The sequence below is a fragment of the Ascaphus truei genome, chromosome 4 (assembly GCF_040206685.1).
Source record: "Ascaphus truei isolate aAscTru1 chromosome 4, aAscTru1.hap1, whole genome shotgun sequence".
NCBI lineage: Eukaryota > Metazoa > Chordata > Amphibia > Anura > Ascaphidae > Ascaphus > Ascaphus truei.
This window is the reverse complement of record NC_134486.1, coordinates 120,349,505-120,366,499: the sequence shown is the minus strand read 5'-3', so window position 1 is coordinate 120,366,499 and position 16,995 is coordinate 120,349,505. Positions and strand designations below refer to the sequence as shown.

At 37.9% G+C, this 16,995-nt stretch overlaps 1 protein-coding gene across 15 annotated transcripts in view; it reads right to left on the bottom strand.

The window, feature by feature from the left end:
• The window catches only part of SYNE1 (spectrin repeat containing nuclear envelope protein 1), a 603,546-nt gene that overhangs the window by 359,763 nt on the left and 226,788 nt on the right, over positions 1-16,995 (bottom strand). For all 15 annotated transcript variants that reach the window (XM_075596504.1, XM_075596505.1, XM_075596506.1 and 12 more), the window contains 9 exons: positions 16,368-16,536; positions 14,733-14,829; positions 12,498-12,700; positions 9,864-10,028; positions 7,608-7,760; positions 7,150-7,293; positions 6,113-6,286; positions 4,126-4,284; positions 478-642 (listed from right to left, as the gene is read on the bottom strand). In XM_075596504.1, the coding sequence (XP_075452619.1) occupies positions 478-642; positions 4,126-4,284; positions 6,113-6,286; positions 7,150-7,293; positions 7,608-7,760; positions 9,864-10,028; positions 12,498-12,700; positions 14,733-14,829; positions 16,368-16,536 (1,429 nt within the window). The remainder of the gene's footprint in view (positions 1-477; positions 643-4,125; positions 4,285-6,112; positions 6,287-7,149; positions 7,294-7,607; positions 7,761-9,863; positions 10,029-12,497; positions 12,701-14,732; positions 14,830-16,367; positions 16,537-16,995) is intronic.

Sequence of the window (16,995 nt, the reverse complement as noted above, 5' to 3'; positions counted from 1 at the left end):
CTGTTCCTGACGAGGTAGAAGCCATCAGGATTAGTAAGTAATATTAATGCACTATAGCCTCTGTAATTATTCCAGTGTCATAAGGGACAGCACCAATAGCTGCATCCCAACTCCAGGGAATATAATAACTCAAACATTTTATTTTAGATTGATTTTTTTCAGTACTTATAGTATACAAATATATTTTAAAATTTTAAGGTAGACTTCTATAAAATCTTTTGCACACCTAATATTATAAATTTGGGGTAAAATGTACAAAATCCATAGATTTGTTACAATGCTTTGGAAAACAACCACACATATGGCAAAATAATCAAGATATTTGTTTTATGTGGTGGCTGGTCCTGACTTACTTTTAGTAGTTTCCATGTATCCTGTTACATTTTTACACTTGTATGTGCAAAGCATAAGTATGTTTGTACTACTGTACCTGATTTGCATTTTCATACTGACTATAATGCTACTCTATGTACTTACAGTATGTTTCTTCAACAATTCTTCTGGGTTTCCTTTCTCTTTAAAGTATGTTTCTGCTGTCTTTAGAACTTTTTCAAGTTCTGCCCTGGACTCTTCAAATTTCTTCATCATGCTATTATTGGCTTCTACCTTTTTTCTCCATTCTGCCGTCTTCTTTAAAGTACTCTTGAGTATAAAACAAAAAATTTTGTTTTCATAGTTGGTCAATGTGATCAAGTATATTACCTTGCTTGTTAAAGCAAAGTTGCAAACTACTCAGTCACTTTCATGAATGTGGTTTAGTAGATAGCACAAGGGAAGACCAGTCCAACCAGAGCTGCAGAATATAACAGGTCCAACATTTGTATGCTGTTGATGTTCTCTATGCTCTTTGCCCGAATATCAATAGTGTTTTTTAAGCACTTAATATTGGAGTGACGGGGCTTCAGTTTTCAAGAGCCAGTTTTCTAGAAGGTAACAAGTGGCTTTAGAATGATCTAACTAATATATGTTTTAATAATGGACGTCATTTGTTAAGACATCTTCTCACTTGGGACCTGATTCAATATGGTTTGAAGTTAATATTGGCATTGCAATCAGGAGAGAATAGCTATTGACTTACAGTGAGACCATATAAATCAGGCCCCGAGTTACAAAGAGCATATTAAATGTCTTATTAAATGTCAGACAGGCACATAATGTACAACAAAATTAAATTAGTTCTAAAATGTATACGAGACTATATGTACACATACATTTTTATAGGTTTGTGCAACACATAATTAAGGGCTCTTAATATATTATAAATTGCGCCAAGAATGTTGGATGAAAATAATGAAAGAAAAAAAACTTTAACATATGAGACACAGCGCAGAACATGGTATAAGGGTTAACACATTTTAAACAAAGACTTAATCTTGGACATTTCTAGGTAACATTGATAAAAGAAAAGCACAAGCAATACAAATAGGTGACACATAAGTAAGAATACAGCATTATTTTACTAAAAACAGTCTCTCTAAAGTGTTCTGATTTGGAATCTCAGTGAGTAACATTTAATAGTTCTGATATTGAACGGGATATTTTACTTTCAGTCAGATGAGAAATTCTGCATCTCTTCTGTTAATAGTCATTCAGAAGCAACCCTATGGAATTATATGTTCCTGTACAAACTACTTCATCTCCCTGTGTCTCCGACACCAAAACTAGACTGCACGTTCTGTGGAGTGGGGACTTGAACCTCAAAAGTGTACACAGTATTACTATATAGAAGATACTAATTAAATATTTCTCCCAAAAATACTTGATAGGAACTTTCACATTTTGACCTTTCACAGCCTTCTACTACTGATTTTTTTAAATTCCAGACAAACTACACACAATTCTGCTGCTTGTATTAGATTTAAGGAACCTTTTACAGTACATAGAGTCCATTTCATGATCAACCCAGAAACTAGTAAATTTGACATTTTAACATCTCATCATCTGTATCCTTCTTATTAGCTTACTGAAATACAGTTAGGCTTTTGTGTGCCTTCTGTTCTGCACACTATAACCTCTTGCTCTCTCCAGAACCTGGTCTGTAAAATGTCACCACCGTGTATCTATTTACTGGTGTTTCCTGGCTACAAAACTCAGTGCAAAAGAATAGCACCATATTTATCAAGGAGAGGGAATCCTTTTGAGCGTACAATACAGCAATGGGAGTTTTTCCTTTAATAAACCTGGCGCAGTGCGTTGCCACTGGATTTTCTCCAGTATTGCAGCTGGAAGACTTTGGTAAACAACCCCGATGTCTTTTTCCGGCTCCTTTTAATTTAGAATTAACTTGATTTGGATCTGTGTTAGATCAGCTCATTGTTACATTTTAAACTTAAGGATTTAATGTATTAACTTGCTGCCTATAATTATTCTATTTTTAACAGGAAAACTGGTGCACAATTGGAAAAAGGTTTATCAAAGACAAATATATCGTTGATTAAAAAGCAGCATTTCCTCTTGCATGCTTTTAAAAAAATCTGTTTTAATAAATGCAGCAGTTCCCTACATTTACAGCAATGCTATTATCTAAGCCAGAGGAGCGCAAACTTTTTTCCTTGTGTCCTCCTGCCGGCGTTCCCCCCACCTCCGTGACCCCCCTCACCCCTGCTCTGGCGTTGCCTCCGGCGTCATGACATCACGTTGCCATAACAACGTGCCGGCACATGACCTCACGGCGTCATTTGATGCCGCGTTGCCATGGCGACGCATGTGAGAAGCCACCGGAGCCAAGGTAAGTTAGGTTTACAGAGGCCCTGCTGCACCCCCGGCACTTAATTTAAGTGCCTTCAGGAAGCGCGCGGGGCCTCTGTAAACCCCGCGCCCCCCCCCCGCACTCAGTCTCGCGTCCCCAACCCCCCCAGTTTGCGCACCGCTGATGAAAGCTGCAGATCGATCCATTCTCCCGTGATTGGCTACCTATTTCAAAAGAGGAAGTACTGTGGTTTCTTGAATGGTTGCTATAGCAACCCATGGAAGCTTAATACATTAACAATCATTAAAAATGGCATACTAAGTGAAATACATTTTTGTTAATGCAGTAAGAATAATCTAATACTATATAACTGATTTATAAATTAAAAAAAACCACATAGGATTTTGCATGAAATGTTGCTTTAAACAGGATTTTTCACTGAATACATCAGGTGTAGATTTTTGCCTCGGAAATAAACTAATTTTTGCACCAAGGAATCACTGATACATAACGCTCCAGAAATGTTGCATTTGTAAACTCTAAACTTCGTAAACGTTAAACACAGTGCCTACTTTAAAATGTAATATTGAAAACCTGCAATGCTGTTTTAAAACAACAATCCTCTTACTCACATTTATATACAGTATCAATATTCTTAGTTCCAAGTAACCCCTGGCTTCCGAAAAACGTATCTATTTAGTTGCCAGTGTTTCAGCAGCACCCTTTGGGCCAAAATGGCCGCCAAACTTCGAGAGCCAAAAGAAAACCACAACCTCAATGGTGAAATGACATGGTAGCCTCCTATTGGACAACTGCGGGCTCCAACTTTAAATGTCCCGGAAGGAGACACAGCAACTAAGTATCTCAGGAACCGGAGAGTACCTGGAGCTAACAATAGCTGTCCATCTCCTAGGGAAACCTCCAGTTCAAATGCTGAAAATATATATACTGTATGTAGTCAAAATGAGCAGGGGATTGCTGCTTTAAATTTGCCATTTTAGATAACAGGAAACGTCTCCAAAGCAAAGAGATGAGTGTCAGATATGTAGACTCTTGTTAGCCTATTTTTGTGATAGGAAAAACCCAAAAATATGCAGAGAAAAAATATGGCCAGAGAAAAAACTTTCAAAAGAAGAATACGAAAATTAACTGGAGGCATACACATTGTTTTTGAAAACTCTTTAATAGGAAGCACAGCTTATTTTCTATGCACGTTCCTATGTTATATGTTGTTGCCTTATTGCTTTCTGTTCTGCACTGTGTCTCAGATAAATTGCTGGTAACAGGAAGTTATGCGTAGACTTGAAGATGTTGTGTACAAAGTGGTGAAAAGCTGGGGGGGGGGGAACAAACTGTTTAATAGACAACAAAAAGTATAGGAATCAAAAAATATATAGATGAGAAACCCAGAAATGTAGGCATCAGCTGCAAATCACCTGAAAGGCAGCTTGAGCATCTGACATTTTCTTCTGCAGTACTGAGCGATCAAAATGGTGCAATGATTTACTTAGCGTTAAAGCCTTCTGAACAGCCTGGCCATTTTTCTCTACAATGACCAAGGCCTTCTTACAGTTCTCCTGAAAAGTTAGCAGTTCCTGTAACACAGCGATAAAAGCGGTGTTAAAATTGTTCTGTGTTTTAGAACATAGGTGCTTATTTATCTAAAACAGAAAAATAAAAATGGCTTGGATAGACAGAATAAATTATATAACTTTTTCTTTCATATTTTTGATTATTTAAGATGCCAAAACCGTGGTATTGAAACGCACTTAAAACATAAAACAATATATCAATTCATGCACATCTTAACCAGGTAAATGTTTGTGCATTTCTGCTGGTGGCAACCGATAAGCATTGAACTGGAGGACCTCCGAGCACTCGAGGTTTTAACAATTCTGTACATTTCAAAAAGTATAGCAATTCAAAGGATACTTTACAATATTCACCACCAGGGTTGCCACCTCCTATTGAAGGCTAACCCGGAGACTTTTTGCAATTAAATTAGACTTTATAAATGTATTTATGTTATTTATATATTCATTTCCCTTAACTTCTCCGATGGCGGGATCTCCCCCTGCAAGGTTCAGTCAACATGGTTCCGCGATGTCAAATAGCGTCGCGTTGCATTGACAGCGTGAGGTCACGTGACATCATGCGGTGTCAAGTTGCCATGACAACGGGGGGTCACGTAGTGTCCCGTTGACATGGGAACGTGGCACCATTTGACGTCGCGGAGACATTTTGACGGGACCCTGGAGGGGGAGATGCTGATGCCGCCCGGAGATTTTTCAGTTAAACCCGTAGTCCGGAGATAGGCAGCCGAAACCCGTAGTCTCGGGGTCAAACACGGAGTGGTGGCAACCCTGTTCACCACTGTATGTTTAATAAAACTACAGCAAATACTTGACTTCCTTTGAGAATAAAAGTGTGCATCTGTCGGTCACGCTACACCCTGCAACCTTTTTGCTCCCCAGTCATTACATGTTATACATAAATGGAAAGCTCTTTGCAAGTGCTCTCTATGAACATTTTCAGATTTACAGTATGTATTTCTGAAATGTTGACCCCAAATATTGCCAAATATAGTTTGGTCAATGTTTTATTATCCGCTCCCCCAACACTGGGCTGTGTTTATTCCATTGCCTGTCTTATAGATGACGACAAAGCTTAAAATGTAAAACAGATCCATTAATAGCTTTCAATAAAATGTAATTCTACAAACACACAATTGGTAGCACTTGCGTTTCACTTGTGTTTACAACTGAGGCAGTGCGTGGGTTGTGCTAGTATTTAACCATTCAATTTCCATTATGATGTTCCAGGTATGGCATGACCCCTCTACTTACATATCTGGCTTTTGGGCACTAGTTTCGTCATGTGATTAATCTATGTGCGATCACATGACGCAAAAATTGCCAGGGGATCCTAGGACCGTGAAGGTTAAATGTTCCAAAAATCAAACCCTGACAATTCTAACAACTACAAGGATTTGTCTCTGCAGTGCTACAGCATAAGAAAGAAAGAAAATTATCTGTGGTTTTTACTATACTTACTGTAAATGCACTATTTCTTTTTTTTTTTAAATTCAGACGTTTCATGAAATGTTTTGGAGTGATCATTTATTATTATTATTATTATTATTATTATTATTAGATGTACACTCTATTAAAGTATCTAATCAATACTGTAATTTGCTTTGCCTCTGTTAAATCCATGAAGTCAGGGGTGAAGTTAATCTGTGAAACTATGAGATCTGAGTTAACTGTAATCAATGTGATAAGCCTTTTATATATTTACAATGTTACAGTTGAAAACAATAGAAATGCATTTTAATAAACCATGCTTCACCTAAGTCTCATTTGGACTCTTATATGTTACAGTTAGCTTGTAATAACAGACATCCCTGAGCAATATCATACATACCCTTTGCTTTTGTTTAAAAACTGAAGTGGATTGCATGTCTATGTCTGTTCCTGAGATAATGCCATTGAGTCTTTCAAGAGATTCATAGAAATTGGTCATTTGGTGCTCAAACTCTCCAAGCGGTGTAAGCAGCTGCTGAGATTCATAAAGTAGTGGAGGATATCGCTCCCTTATCTATAGATATGACAAAAAATAAACCAACATCACATAATAAAAATGATGTTAATCGTTGCATTCCCAGTAGAAAAACAATGTTGCAGGTGAGAAACATCACATACATATTAATGCCCATTTGTATTACCAAGGGGTGCTATTTCATAAGACAAGTGGAAGACACATTATGACAAGAAGATTTCTTATGAAATAGCATCATTTAGTAAAAGTGGGGATAAGTGTTCAGTGGCGGGGGCACCCAGTGAATATAATAATAATAGAAAGTTCTTGTATAGCGCTGCTAGATTTATGTAGCGCTTTACAGAGACATTTTTCAGGCACAAGACCCTGCCCCGTGGAGCTTACAATCTATGTTTTTGGTGCCTGAGGCACAGGGAGATAAAGTGACTTGCCCAAAGTCACAAGGAACTGACACTGGAAATTGAACCAGGCTCCCCTGCTTGAAACTCTCAGTGCCAGTCAGTGTCTTTACTCACTGAGCCACTCCCTCTCCCATATGAAAGAAGTCAAAAAAATATTGGGGGTTATTTATTAACAAACACAAAACCCGAGAATAATGAGAATAATTCTATTATTTAAGTATTTAACTTTTACTATTTACTAAATATTTAGTCACATTGGATGGAGCATTGGGCTTTTCTGTCTTTTGTTGGGTTATTTATTAAGTTGAAATTGAATATAATGGGAGTTACTGGGCAATAGTATCACAATCAGCACAATCACAGTCTCATGTGCAACCCACGTAGTTGCACAATCATTTGAAAAACCAACACAATCTAAATAGCAATACATGTTTAGTGAGTAATAATTAACAAACTGGAGGTTATATTACTATACAGTATGACAGTCAGAGTTCGTATTACTTTGTTTATTTGATCCTTAATTCTTGACACCGCGGCAAGCATTTCACTAGCTTCTGCCTGGGGAGAATCCTTTGTGAGAAGTTGTGCCATTCTTGTCACTGATTTGTACTGTGCTTCTATCACTGGCATTTTCTGTTTAATATCCTGCAAAAATTGTTTAAATTGCAAATGATTAGATTTTAGATCATTTACCTGATATATATGCATGCTCATGACATAGATGTTCCTGTGATAATATGTAATCTGTCTTTGGTTTATATTTACTCTTTGTGGGGTGCAAATATATTTATACTGTAGGTATTTACAAGCTTTTATCAAAATCAAAGCATTTGATACTTGGTTTTCTATGAGATTTGGAAAGAGGATATGTAAGTGGAAAACTGAACAGTGTTACGAGTGATGAAGAGCGTAGGAGACTTCAGGGGTTTTTGCTTATCTAGTAATAAAGAAAGACGTGCCTCTAGATCTTGGACAAACATCTTGACGTTTAAAAAAGACACTTCCAAAGGGATGGAGATTCTTTCATTGCCTCCTTCTGCAAATGCTGCCAGTGCTATCAAACCATCGGCATATTCCTTCTTCGCCCTGTCGTACTCATCAGCGCGTGCATACTGGAAGAGAAAACCAATAAGCTAAATAGCAAGAGGAAAAACAGCAGTATTCCGTAAACTTGTTGGCTTCTTTTACGACATAACTCCCAATTAGGGGAATATTTACCAAGTCATTTTATCTTCAATTGTCCCAAGTGACAAAAATGAGATTGTAAACTTTTTAGAGAAGTCATTTGTTATGCTGGTTTTATCCTACAGTATGCAGAGGGCCCAGTGTTCTCTATTAACATACTGTAGAACATTTAAATAAGCTTTCCAATATATAAAAACATACATATAGAGGAAAGATACGCCCTTTCCTCTGTTGCTCGACTGCTAAAACTCTGACTCAGGCCCTCATTCTCTCCCGTCTTGATTACTGTAACAAACTGCTCTCCGGCCTTCCTGCCTCTCACCTGTCTCCCCTACAATCTATCCTAAACGCTGCTGCCAGAATCACTCTACTCTTTCCAAGATCTGTCTCAGCATCTCCCCTCATAAAATCCCTCTCCTGGTTTCCGATCAAATCCCGCATCTCACACTCCATTCTCCTCCTCACTTTTAAAGCTTTACACTCTTCTGCCTCTCCTTACATCTCAGCCCTAATTTCTCGTTATGCACCATCCAGACTCGTGCGTTCTTCTCAAGGATGTCTTCTTTCTACCCCCTTTGTATCTAAAGCCCTCTCCCACCTTAAACCCTTTTCACTGACTGCCCCACACCTCTGGAATGCCCTTCCCCTCAGTACCCGACTAGCACCCTCTCTATCCACCTTTAAGACCCACCTTAAGACACACTTGCTTAAAGAAGCCTATGAATAGCACTGTGGATATTCTGAACACATGATACATCAAGCTTGGCCCCCTGCAGACTCACTTACCAAAACTCCCTCCTACTGTCTCTGTACGTTCTCCCTACCTACCAATTAGACTGTAAGCTCCTCGTGGCAGGGACTCCTCTTCCTTAATGTTACTTTTATGTCTAAAGCACTTATTCCCATGCTCTGTTATTTATTTGATTACCACATGTATTACTACTGTGAAGCGCTATGTACATTAATGGCGCTATATAAATAAAGACATACAATACAATACTGCCTTTGTCAAAGATATTACAAAGTAAATGTTAAGGGTTATTGAAACAGGAAAGAGAAGCCAGCAATCAGAGGTGATCAAAACAATTTTGCAACTGATGCAACAAACACAATTTTGATCTTTCATCTCTTAGCATCAATGTAGGTCAATCACATTTTTATTTGAATTGCAATGTTTGGCAAAATATAAAAACAACTAGAACAGTGCATATAGAAAGAGGAGATCAAAAATTCTTTCATGAGGAACTCAGTCAGGGACGTGTGTTAAATTTTAGTTTGTTTTTTTTTTAAATAATTTTTCGTTCTCGTGTTTTTTACATTGGAAGAGGCAAGTTCATATATACAGTACAATAATTTAGTTGGTTATGTATATTTGTATCTATATCTGACATCAATGATTAATGTAAAGAAAATGACTTTTTGCATCTGCTGTCTCGTAAGCTTGAGACAATGAAGTGTCGCTAAAAAGTTGGTACTTTTCTATTAAATTGCTGATTTTTGTTCAGGAACCCACAGATTTCTCTGTAATTTGCTTATCATAGGCTCTGTTTGTCAATGTTTTCTCAGGACCCTAATGTATTTGAGTCTATATACTGTACAGTAAAATGGCCCATCCCTAGAAATGTGCTAAATGTTCACAAAACCTTATGAACACAGCAACATTTGCCATTTTATCACAAACAATAATTGCAAACAAAAAAAAGGTTATGGAAGCAAAATAAATTGGATGGTCAAATGACTTTTACAAAAATAAAATGAACAAATTTGACAAAAATGGAAAGACTTCAAAAACAATTGGAAAAAAGGACGACATTTGGTACTCTTTTTCCATTTAACCCTCCCTACTTCCTGCAAAATGTTTGCAAATTTGCACAAAATGTGAAAAACCATTTGCAAACTAAAACGCGACCAGTTTTTGGTTACTGCCCATCACTAGTATTTTTTGCTGCCGCCCTTTAACCCAAATTAAAAAAAACAGGAAGGATATTTTTTATAAACTTAGTAGTATACTGTAGACTATGACAACATACGTGTTTAACTTCCATGAACAGCTCTCTCCATCTTCCATTGAGCAGCAACAGTTGCTGTTTGATGTCTTTTGAGACAGTATCGTCACATGTCTCAATAAGAAAATTACCAGAGTCATTCATCGTTGAATGCTGTTGGATCAAGTGAGGCAAATGGCGGAAGAAATCCTAAACAGCAAAAGAAATTATATATCATGCATATGGTGAAAAGTCCACGACGTTGTTATAATCAACTTGCAACGGGAAAGGTTTGTTTATATTTATATTTAACCCGTGGTCCATCAGGATGTAATTTATACTGATGCAGAGCTTTTTGCAAATATCTTTTGGGAGAAAACAAGATTTTTGACAGCAGTTCTGAGACAGTCCAATTAAATAACCACCCACAGAGTATTGTGGACTCAGTTATAACTCAATCCTATAATAAAATGAGAACAATCTAAACTAAAGACAACCTATTCAACATTGTTTGACTATCATCTCGTCATTTGCTAGTTCTTCTGACATCGCTCTTCTATCCCTGATTCTACTTACTGTAGCATAGGTTTCCTTCTATAAGTCTCTCCGAGCAGCCAGTTTGAAGGCTCATTGTATTGTCTTTACATTTGTAAGCAAGATAAACTCTGTTTATTTAATCCTTTTGTGTAATTGTCTTATTATGTTTTGGTATATGAAGTCTTTTTTTTTTTTGTGCTCTCCCAAGCTCCAATGGCATCCTGATGTTAGCATAACTAATACTCTTATGATCACTCATCTTTGTGGGCACGTCACACTATGCACATTATATACACAGATACTGCTACAGTCAAAAGGAAGAACCAGCCATAAACCACTGAAGGGTATGCCGGCAAGTAACGGGAAGACGTGTTGTGTGCAACAGTGTGGTGAAGGATGTAGAATATTTGGATTTCCAAGGGTGAAAAACTACAGTATGTCTTACATATTGTCGTCTAATTTTGATCCTTCCTCAAGATGTGAAAGTCCAATCAAAAGCATTCAATGACTGAAATGTAATGGCACATTGCATCCATTCAACTTATGACAAAAGATATAGAGTAAATGGTAAAATGCTAGACAACATCGGGGCAGATCCAGAGCTCTGTTAAATACGGGCAAATAACGTGACGTTACCTAAATAGGTCACAGATGGCATTTTCCCTGAGTTTAACAGGGATCCACAAAGCAAAACATATGCAAAAACAATGGCCGTTAGTCATTTCATTAGCATAGGCTTAACGCCAAGTTAAGTTAGCACTGCCATGCGTTAGCTTCAAATAACATGACTTTAAGCCTGTCTTACCCAAAGGTGGCTTTACTCCCATCAAGACCATGAATAGGTGTTTAATTAAAGTTAAAAATGAGATGTCGGGAGAGGAAAATAACACAGTAAATAGCAATATGATAGCTAAATCATACCGAACTGTGGTCTTACACTTAACCAGACCCTGTAAAAGACCCATTTCACGGTCTGGATGTGAGCAACGATAAGTTTAGCTATGACCTAACTAACGTAACACTAAATCCCTGCATTAACTGTAACGGAGATGTGTGGATATGCGCTGTTAGAGGGCACACATGTTAATGTCCGTTATTGTAAAGCAAGGGCTTGTTATGGTTGAAAACAGCACTTCATGCACTTTGTGATCTTTGAAGATCCCACTTAGCACCTAACGATACTGTAACTTAAGTTAACATCTCGTTACGTTAATAACGGAGCCTTGTGGATCAGGGCCATGAAATTACATCATAAGATAATTTTGCTAACATTAAACTGTTAAAATATTAGCTTCTTAAGTGACTGGAATAGAAGCTTACTGTTGATGTAGAAGACTGTAAATCATCTTCATTTCAAAAAGTATAAAAAAAACACGACATTTTGGATTTCTGTCACTCGCCTGTTACCAGTCGTTCTGTGTTCCTTTGACAACTAACGGCTAATAATGTTTAATGTTTCTGACTAGTTGAAATGCTTACATTGTCTTTTAGCCATATATACATAGAAGTAGCGTACAGTATAGGAACTGGCAAAAACTAATTATAATATTCCAATAATGTGTAAAATATTCCTTCAATAAGACACACATTATTGATTATTTATATATACATGGCATTACGTATCAAAGTCTTCCAGCTGCAAAACTGGAAAAAAATCTTACGTATTCCGTTTTTCTTTGATAAATCTAGTGTTCATTTTTGCCCCTGTTTTGCAGCCAGGAGACTTGGATACATACTGGAAACCTTCCATGATCCCACTTCAGCTCTTATTGTTTTGAATGGCAGTTATTGCAAGATCACAGTGCGATAACTCACATCTCATGTGCGTGAATCTCCTCCTTAGGGGGATAGTTGAGATTTTCATCCTATGATTGCAATAAAAGTAACTCAAACACTAGAATAAAATGTAAAGCATTAAAAAAAATTAAAAAAACAATGCAGTGATAAATACATTTTTAAATCAATTTATTCTTGTGCTCAATTATTTTTTCTTATTGCGCACTTGGTATAAAGTATGTTTTCTGACATTTTAGATCCCATGTGGACCAGACAGCAGGGATGTATTTTATTACCCTAAAAATATATATTTTAATATAAGAATGACAAATCTGCAATCTGCAAAATGTTAACTTTTTGACTTACCTTTTTGGCATGCTCAGGTTGATTCAGCATCTTTTCAGCATCCTCCAGCCAGGCCTGCAGGCTGGCCACTGTATTACTATACTTATCCCAGTTGGAGAGGACTTCTTCAAGCATGCTCCTGACACTCCTCACTTCCACTGATAGGTTTCTCCACTGCACTGTGGTCTCAGTCAAGAATTTTGTTACATTCTCAGCTTCTTCCGCTGCAATACAACATAACCGATAAAAACATATTTCTTAGTGGCTTTAGAAAAGTGGCTCCGTTGGTAGCATTGTTGAAACGCGTCAGAACTGCAGCACTTTGAATCCAATGTTTGCATGCCCCCCTCCTACACCACACCTACTGTAAAGATAGTAAAGACCAGGTTCAGTAACTGGTTATGAAGCCCATGCGTGATGATATGAGTGTCGAAGTTTGTTGGGTGGTATCCTGACCATTTTTTAAAGCTGTTGAAGCCACGCGGAAAGCGCCTATTGGATGACATCATCAGAAGGATTTCCGTACTGGTCGGAGACCCTGTGGTATGCTGTTTGTCCAGATGTCTACTCTGCAATTACCTCTCAGGGAATATGGATGGCAGCAGTAGCTATTATTGAGATTACTTTTTGTGTGCATCAGTGCATTTATACATTTACTCATGGACCGAGAAAATCGTTCCCTGTTATAGGGTGAAGGTTTGAATCACTTTCATGCAACTTGTATTTTGTGCCGTTGAGTAATATCTGCTTTACCAGCACCTTATTTTCATTGGCGTCTTTCTACTACATGTTTTGTACCCGGGAACTTTTGCACATATTTCCAGAGGGGGTCCATGTGACTGCCCCTCATGATTTAGGGTTCTCTGATATTCATACATTTGCTACTATTATTGCATATTTGCTAAGACCTTCTTCTGATGTCTCTTTTTTTATAATGGTTTTTAAATGTTTGTTTGTATTCTGTCATATTGTCTATTAATACATTCATAGTTATATTTTTGCACATCATTGAGTGTCCTCTTTGCTTTTTGGAGAGTTCATTACCTTACCTTGCTGAGTTGTTTTTTCTTTAGTCATTTTTAAAGATAAAATAAAACTAAAACCTTTTATCTGAATTTTGAAGCACATGATATTTACACTTCTGTACATGATATTTCACTATTGGATTTTTTAGATATTTATTGGATTTTTTAATATATTTAACAAATGATACCGGTAGATTACTGGACTACAAGTGAGTGTCGCTGCATATGTGTCCTGACACTGAAGGGTTTGTTGATTCACTTGCATATTACGCGCAGCAGTAGAGCACCAAAGAATGTTCCTGAGTATTATTTTGAATAAATGTGCTTGGGCCCAGATCCACGGAGGTTCGTTAACTCTGGGTTCATAATGAACCATTATCAATATAATTAAAGCCTGTTATTTTGCCTGAGGTTAACACATATCCACATGCAGCTAATTATATGCAAAAACAATGACCATTATCTTTCTCAGGGGTGCGCAAACTGGGGGGCGTAAGATTTTCGGGGGGGGGGAGGGTGCGGTGGTTATAGAGGTCCCGCGCTCTCCACCAAGGCATTTAAATTAAATGCCGGGTTACCGCGCGAGGCCTCTGTAACAAATTTACCTTGCCTTCCAGTGACGCGTCATCATGGTAACCTGGTGTCAAATGATGCCGCGGGATCACGTGACGTCACGTTGCCATGGTGCCGTGATGTCACATGACGCAATGACGTCGGAGACGAGCAGGGGGGGAGGGCGCGAGCCAGAGAGGAGAGCAGGCAGGGGTGTGCAGGGGAAAAGTTTACGCACCCCTGGTCTATCTCATTAGCTTAGGTTTGCCTCCATGTTAAAATTAGCACTGCCTTGTGGTAGCTTCCGATTAAATAACATTATGCATGTCTTACCTAAAGGAGGTTTAATTTCCACCCAGACCCTGAAATATGGGTCTTGGTAGAGAGAGAGGGAGAGAGTGGAGAGAGTGGAGAGAGTGGAGAGAGTGGAGAGAGTGGAGAGAGTGGAGAGAAAGAGATGCCTTGTTAGGGGGAAATGCCTCTTTTTCATATATTAGCAATACTGGACAAAAAAGAGGCTTATCCTCACGTTAGTGAGCTTAGAAGATACATGTTAATTCTTAACGAGGGGTTCACTAAGGTTAGGTCAATAATGGAGCTCTGCAAAGGGTAAAGGGTAACATTCATCAACACTTAAAAGAAAAAAACCATATATCAAGGCAGGGTGACACATTCTTACCTGAGCCATCAGCTCTCACATACATCTCTGCTGCGTGCTTAAGTGACTGGCTGGTAAATTCATATTGTTCAAATAATCTATTGCCATCAATAAACGCCTGTAACAGTAAATATTACACTCCATTATAACAGAGAACATGAAAGGCATGCATAAGAGCTTAGATTAGTTTCAGTTTACTCTAAATAACATGTTAATACTGCACTCCTGAACCAGATGCGGGATAATGTATCAAACACTCCAAAAAGGCTGTTTTGCACTTAACGTGACAATTTTCTAGATTGCTCAGCAAATAAAAATATCACTTGTGAGCACATTCGCACGTCTCAGACAGGTCTGCAACCCTGCTATTCACCATTATCTCTTAGCATACAATACTTCCACTGCAGCTAGGGATTCTGGGAAATGCTAAGGAAGATTTCAGCTCCATTCCTGTGTCTGCTTCATAGTATATAAAATAGTTGCCTATAAGAGCGAATTTTAAAGTGCGTCCTGTTGTAACAAAATATGTAGGTTCCTTATGCTAACTTGATACTGCTTGTTAAAAGAACTTAGGAGTGCAATTGATATCATTAGGATGTATCAGGGTTCGTGCTTCAAACCACTCCTGAGCGCATGTACCTCAGAAGAATTAGTTTAAAAAGAATCAGAAATATAACTGTATTTCATTTTCTTCAGTTTAGCTTTCAGTGCTCTCTGTGGCTGTTACAGCTATTTGTGGTGTACGCTAAAATGTAGAGATGGCCACCCTACTGCACAATCCTGCAGCAGAGGTTGCCATGGTGACGCTTGTTATATGGTTTGCATTGAGAGTAAAAGCAGACTTTGGATCAAGCAAACTGATTCTGTTAGAAACATTTTGAATATGTTTATTTTAGGAGGCTATGTATCAGAGCAAACCAGCTACAAATTTGGGGCAAAACTGAAGCAAATAATCGATTTTGATTTATCAAAGGAAAAGGTCCTATGAGATACAGCTTTGATAAATATGGTGCACCAGTTTTCCACCTCTTTTACAGCCAGGAGATTTTCATACATAACCCTCCACTCTAAGCAACAATGTATGTCCTATTCTCATGACCACTGACGACTGGGGAGGAGAGTGGGGATAGGTGTCCCGGGCTCAGACGCAACTTCTGCGACGGGCCCCACGCAGAATCCACACAGAAACTGATTTTGTTTTTTAACATTACCTGTACCATGGGGTCCCTTGGAGCTCATATATTTGCAGTTATGTTATGTCACGTATGACACAACCCCCTCCAACCCCTCCCCCTCACCAAAAAATATAAGGCAGCAAAAGCAAACCCTGACCCCACAACCATTTTGTGTGAACAAGGCAAGTATTCTTGCCCAGTGGACAACCGGGCAAGAATCGGGAGCCCAGTTGGGTTCAGGTAAGTTTAATAAGAAAAAACTCATTGCGAGCAGCGTGGATTACTGCGCTAACAGCGATTATGGTTAAAGTGAGTACTGCAGCATACTTTGAAAACATAGAATACAAATGAAATAATAATTTAAGGTAAATATGACCAAAGATTAAATGCATTTTTATATACCTGTATCTTTATACTATCTCACATTGAGTCGCTTACAATGAGCAACATTGTCAGGAGTATTGTTTAAAAAATAACTTACAATGTAATTTTGCAAAAGTAGTTCCACTGATTCCCTTCTGCCATACTTGATGATCCATGATTTTAGCTTAGATTCCGCAAGGACTAAAAGTGCTAATAGACGGTATTTTAATTCCAGGAACTCCAGTCTTATCATATGAAGTTGGGAAGAAGACGTAACGAAACTGAATCTAAAGAAGAAAAGAATCATGTGTGCCGTTTACACCATATTATTAACAGGTTCCAATTATTGTTTTTGCCTCCCATTCAGATTGGATCATAATTATACTTCAGCTGAACATGTAGAGCCAAATCCCAGGAGAAATTATTGCAGTATATTTCCAACACTCGGCCGTAGAGAGGAGTCAATGATATTATGACGTTATTCTAATCACCTCAGTTGGGTTATTTTTATATTACACCATTTAAATCATTACAGTACGAGTAATTTGCAGTTAGAGGCTCAGGGTGAGAAAATAGCTTAGGCCAAATAGTATATATTGACCTGAGACAAAATGTGTGCCTTTCGGTACACCAATATAATAAATGTAATTCAAGTAATCAATACATACATTGCTGTTTTTGCTAAATTGACATTGTCATTTTGTCAATATACACCTCTTAGAGCGAGTTTATCAAAGTACTTTGTT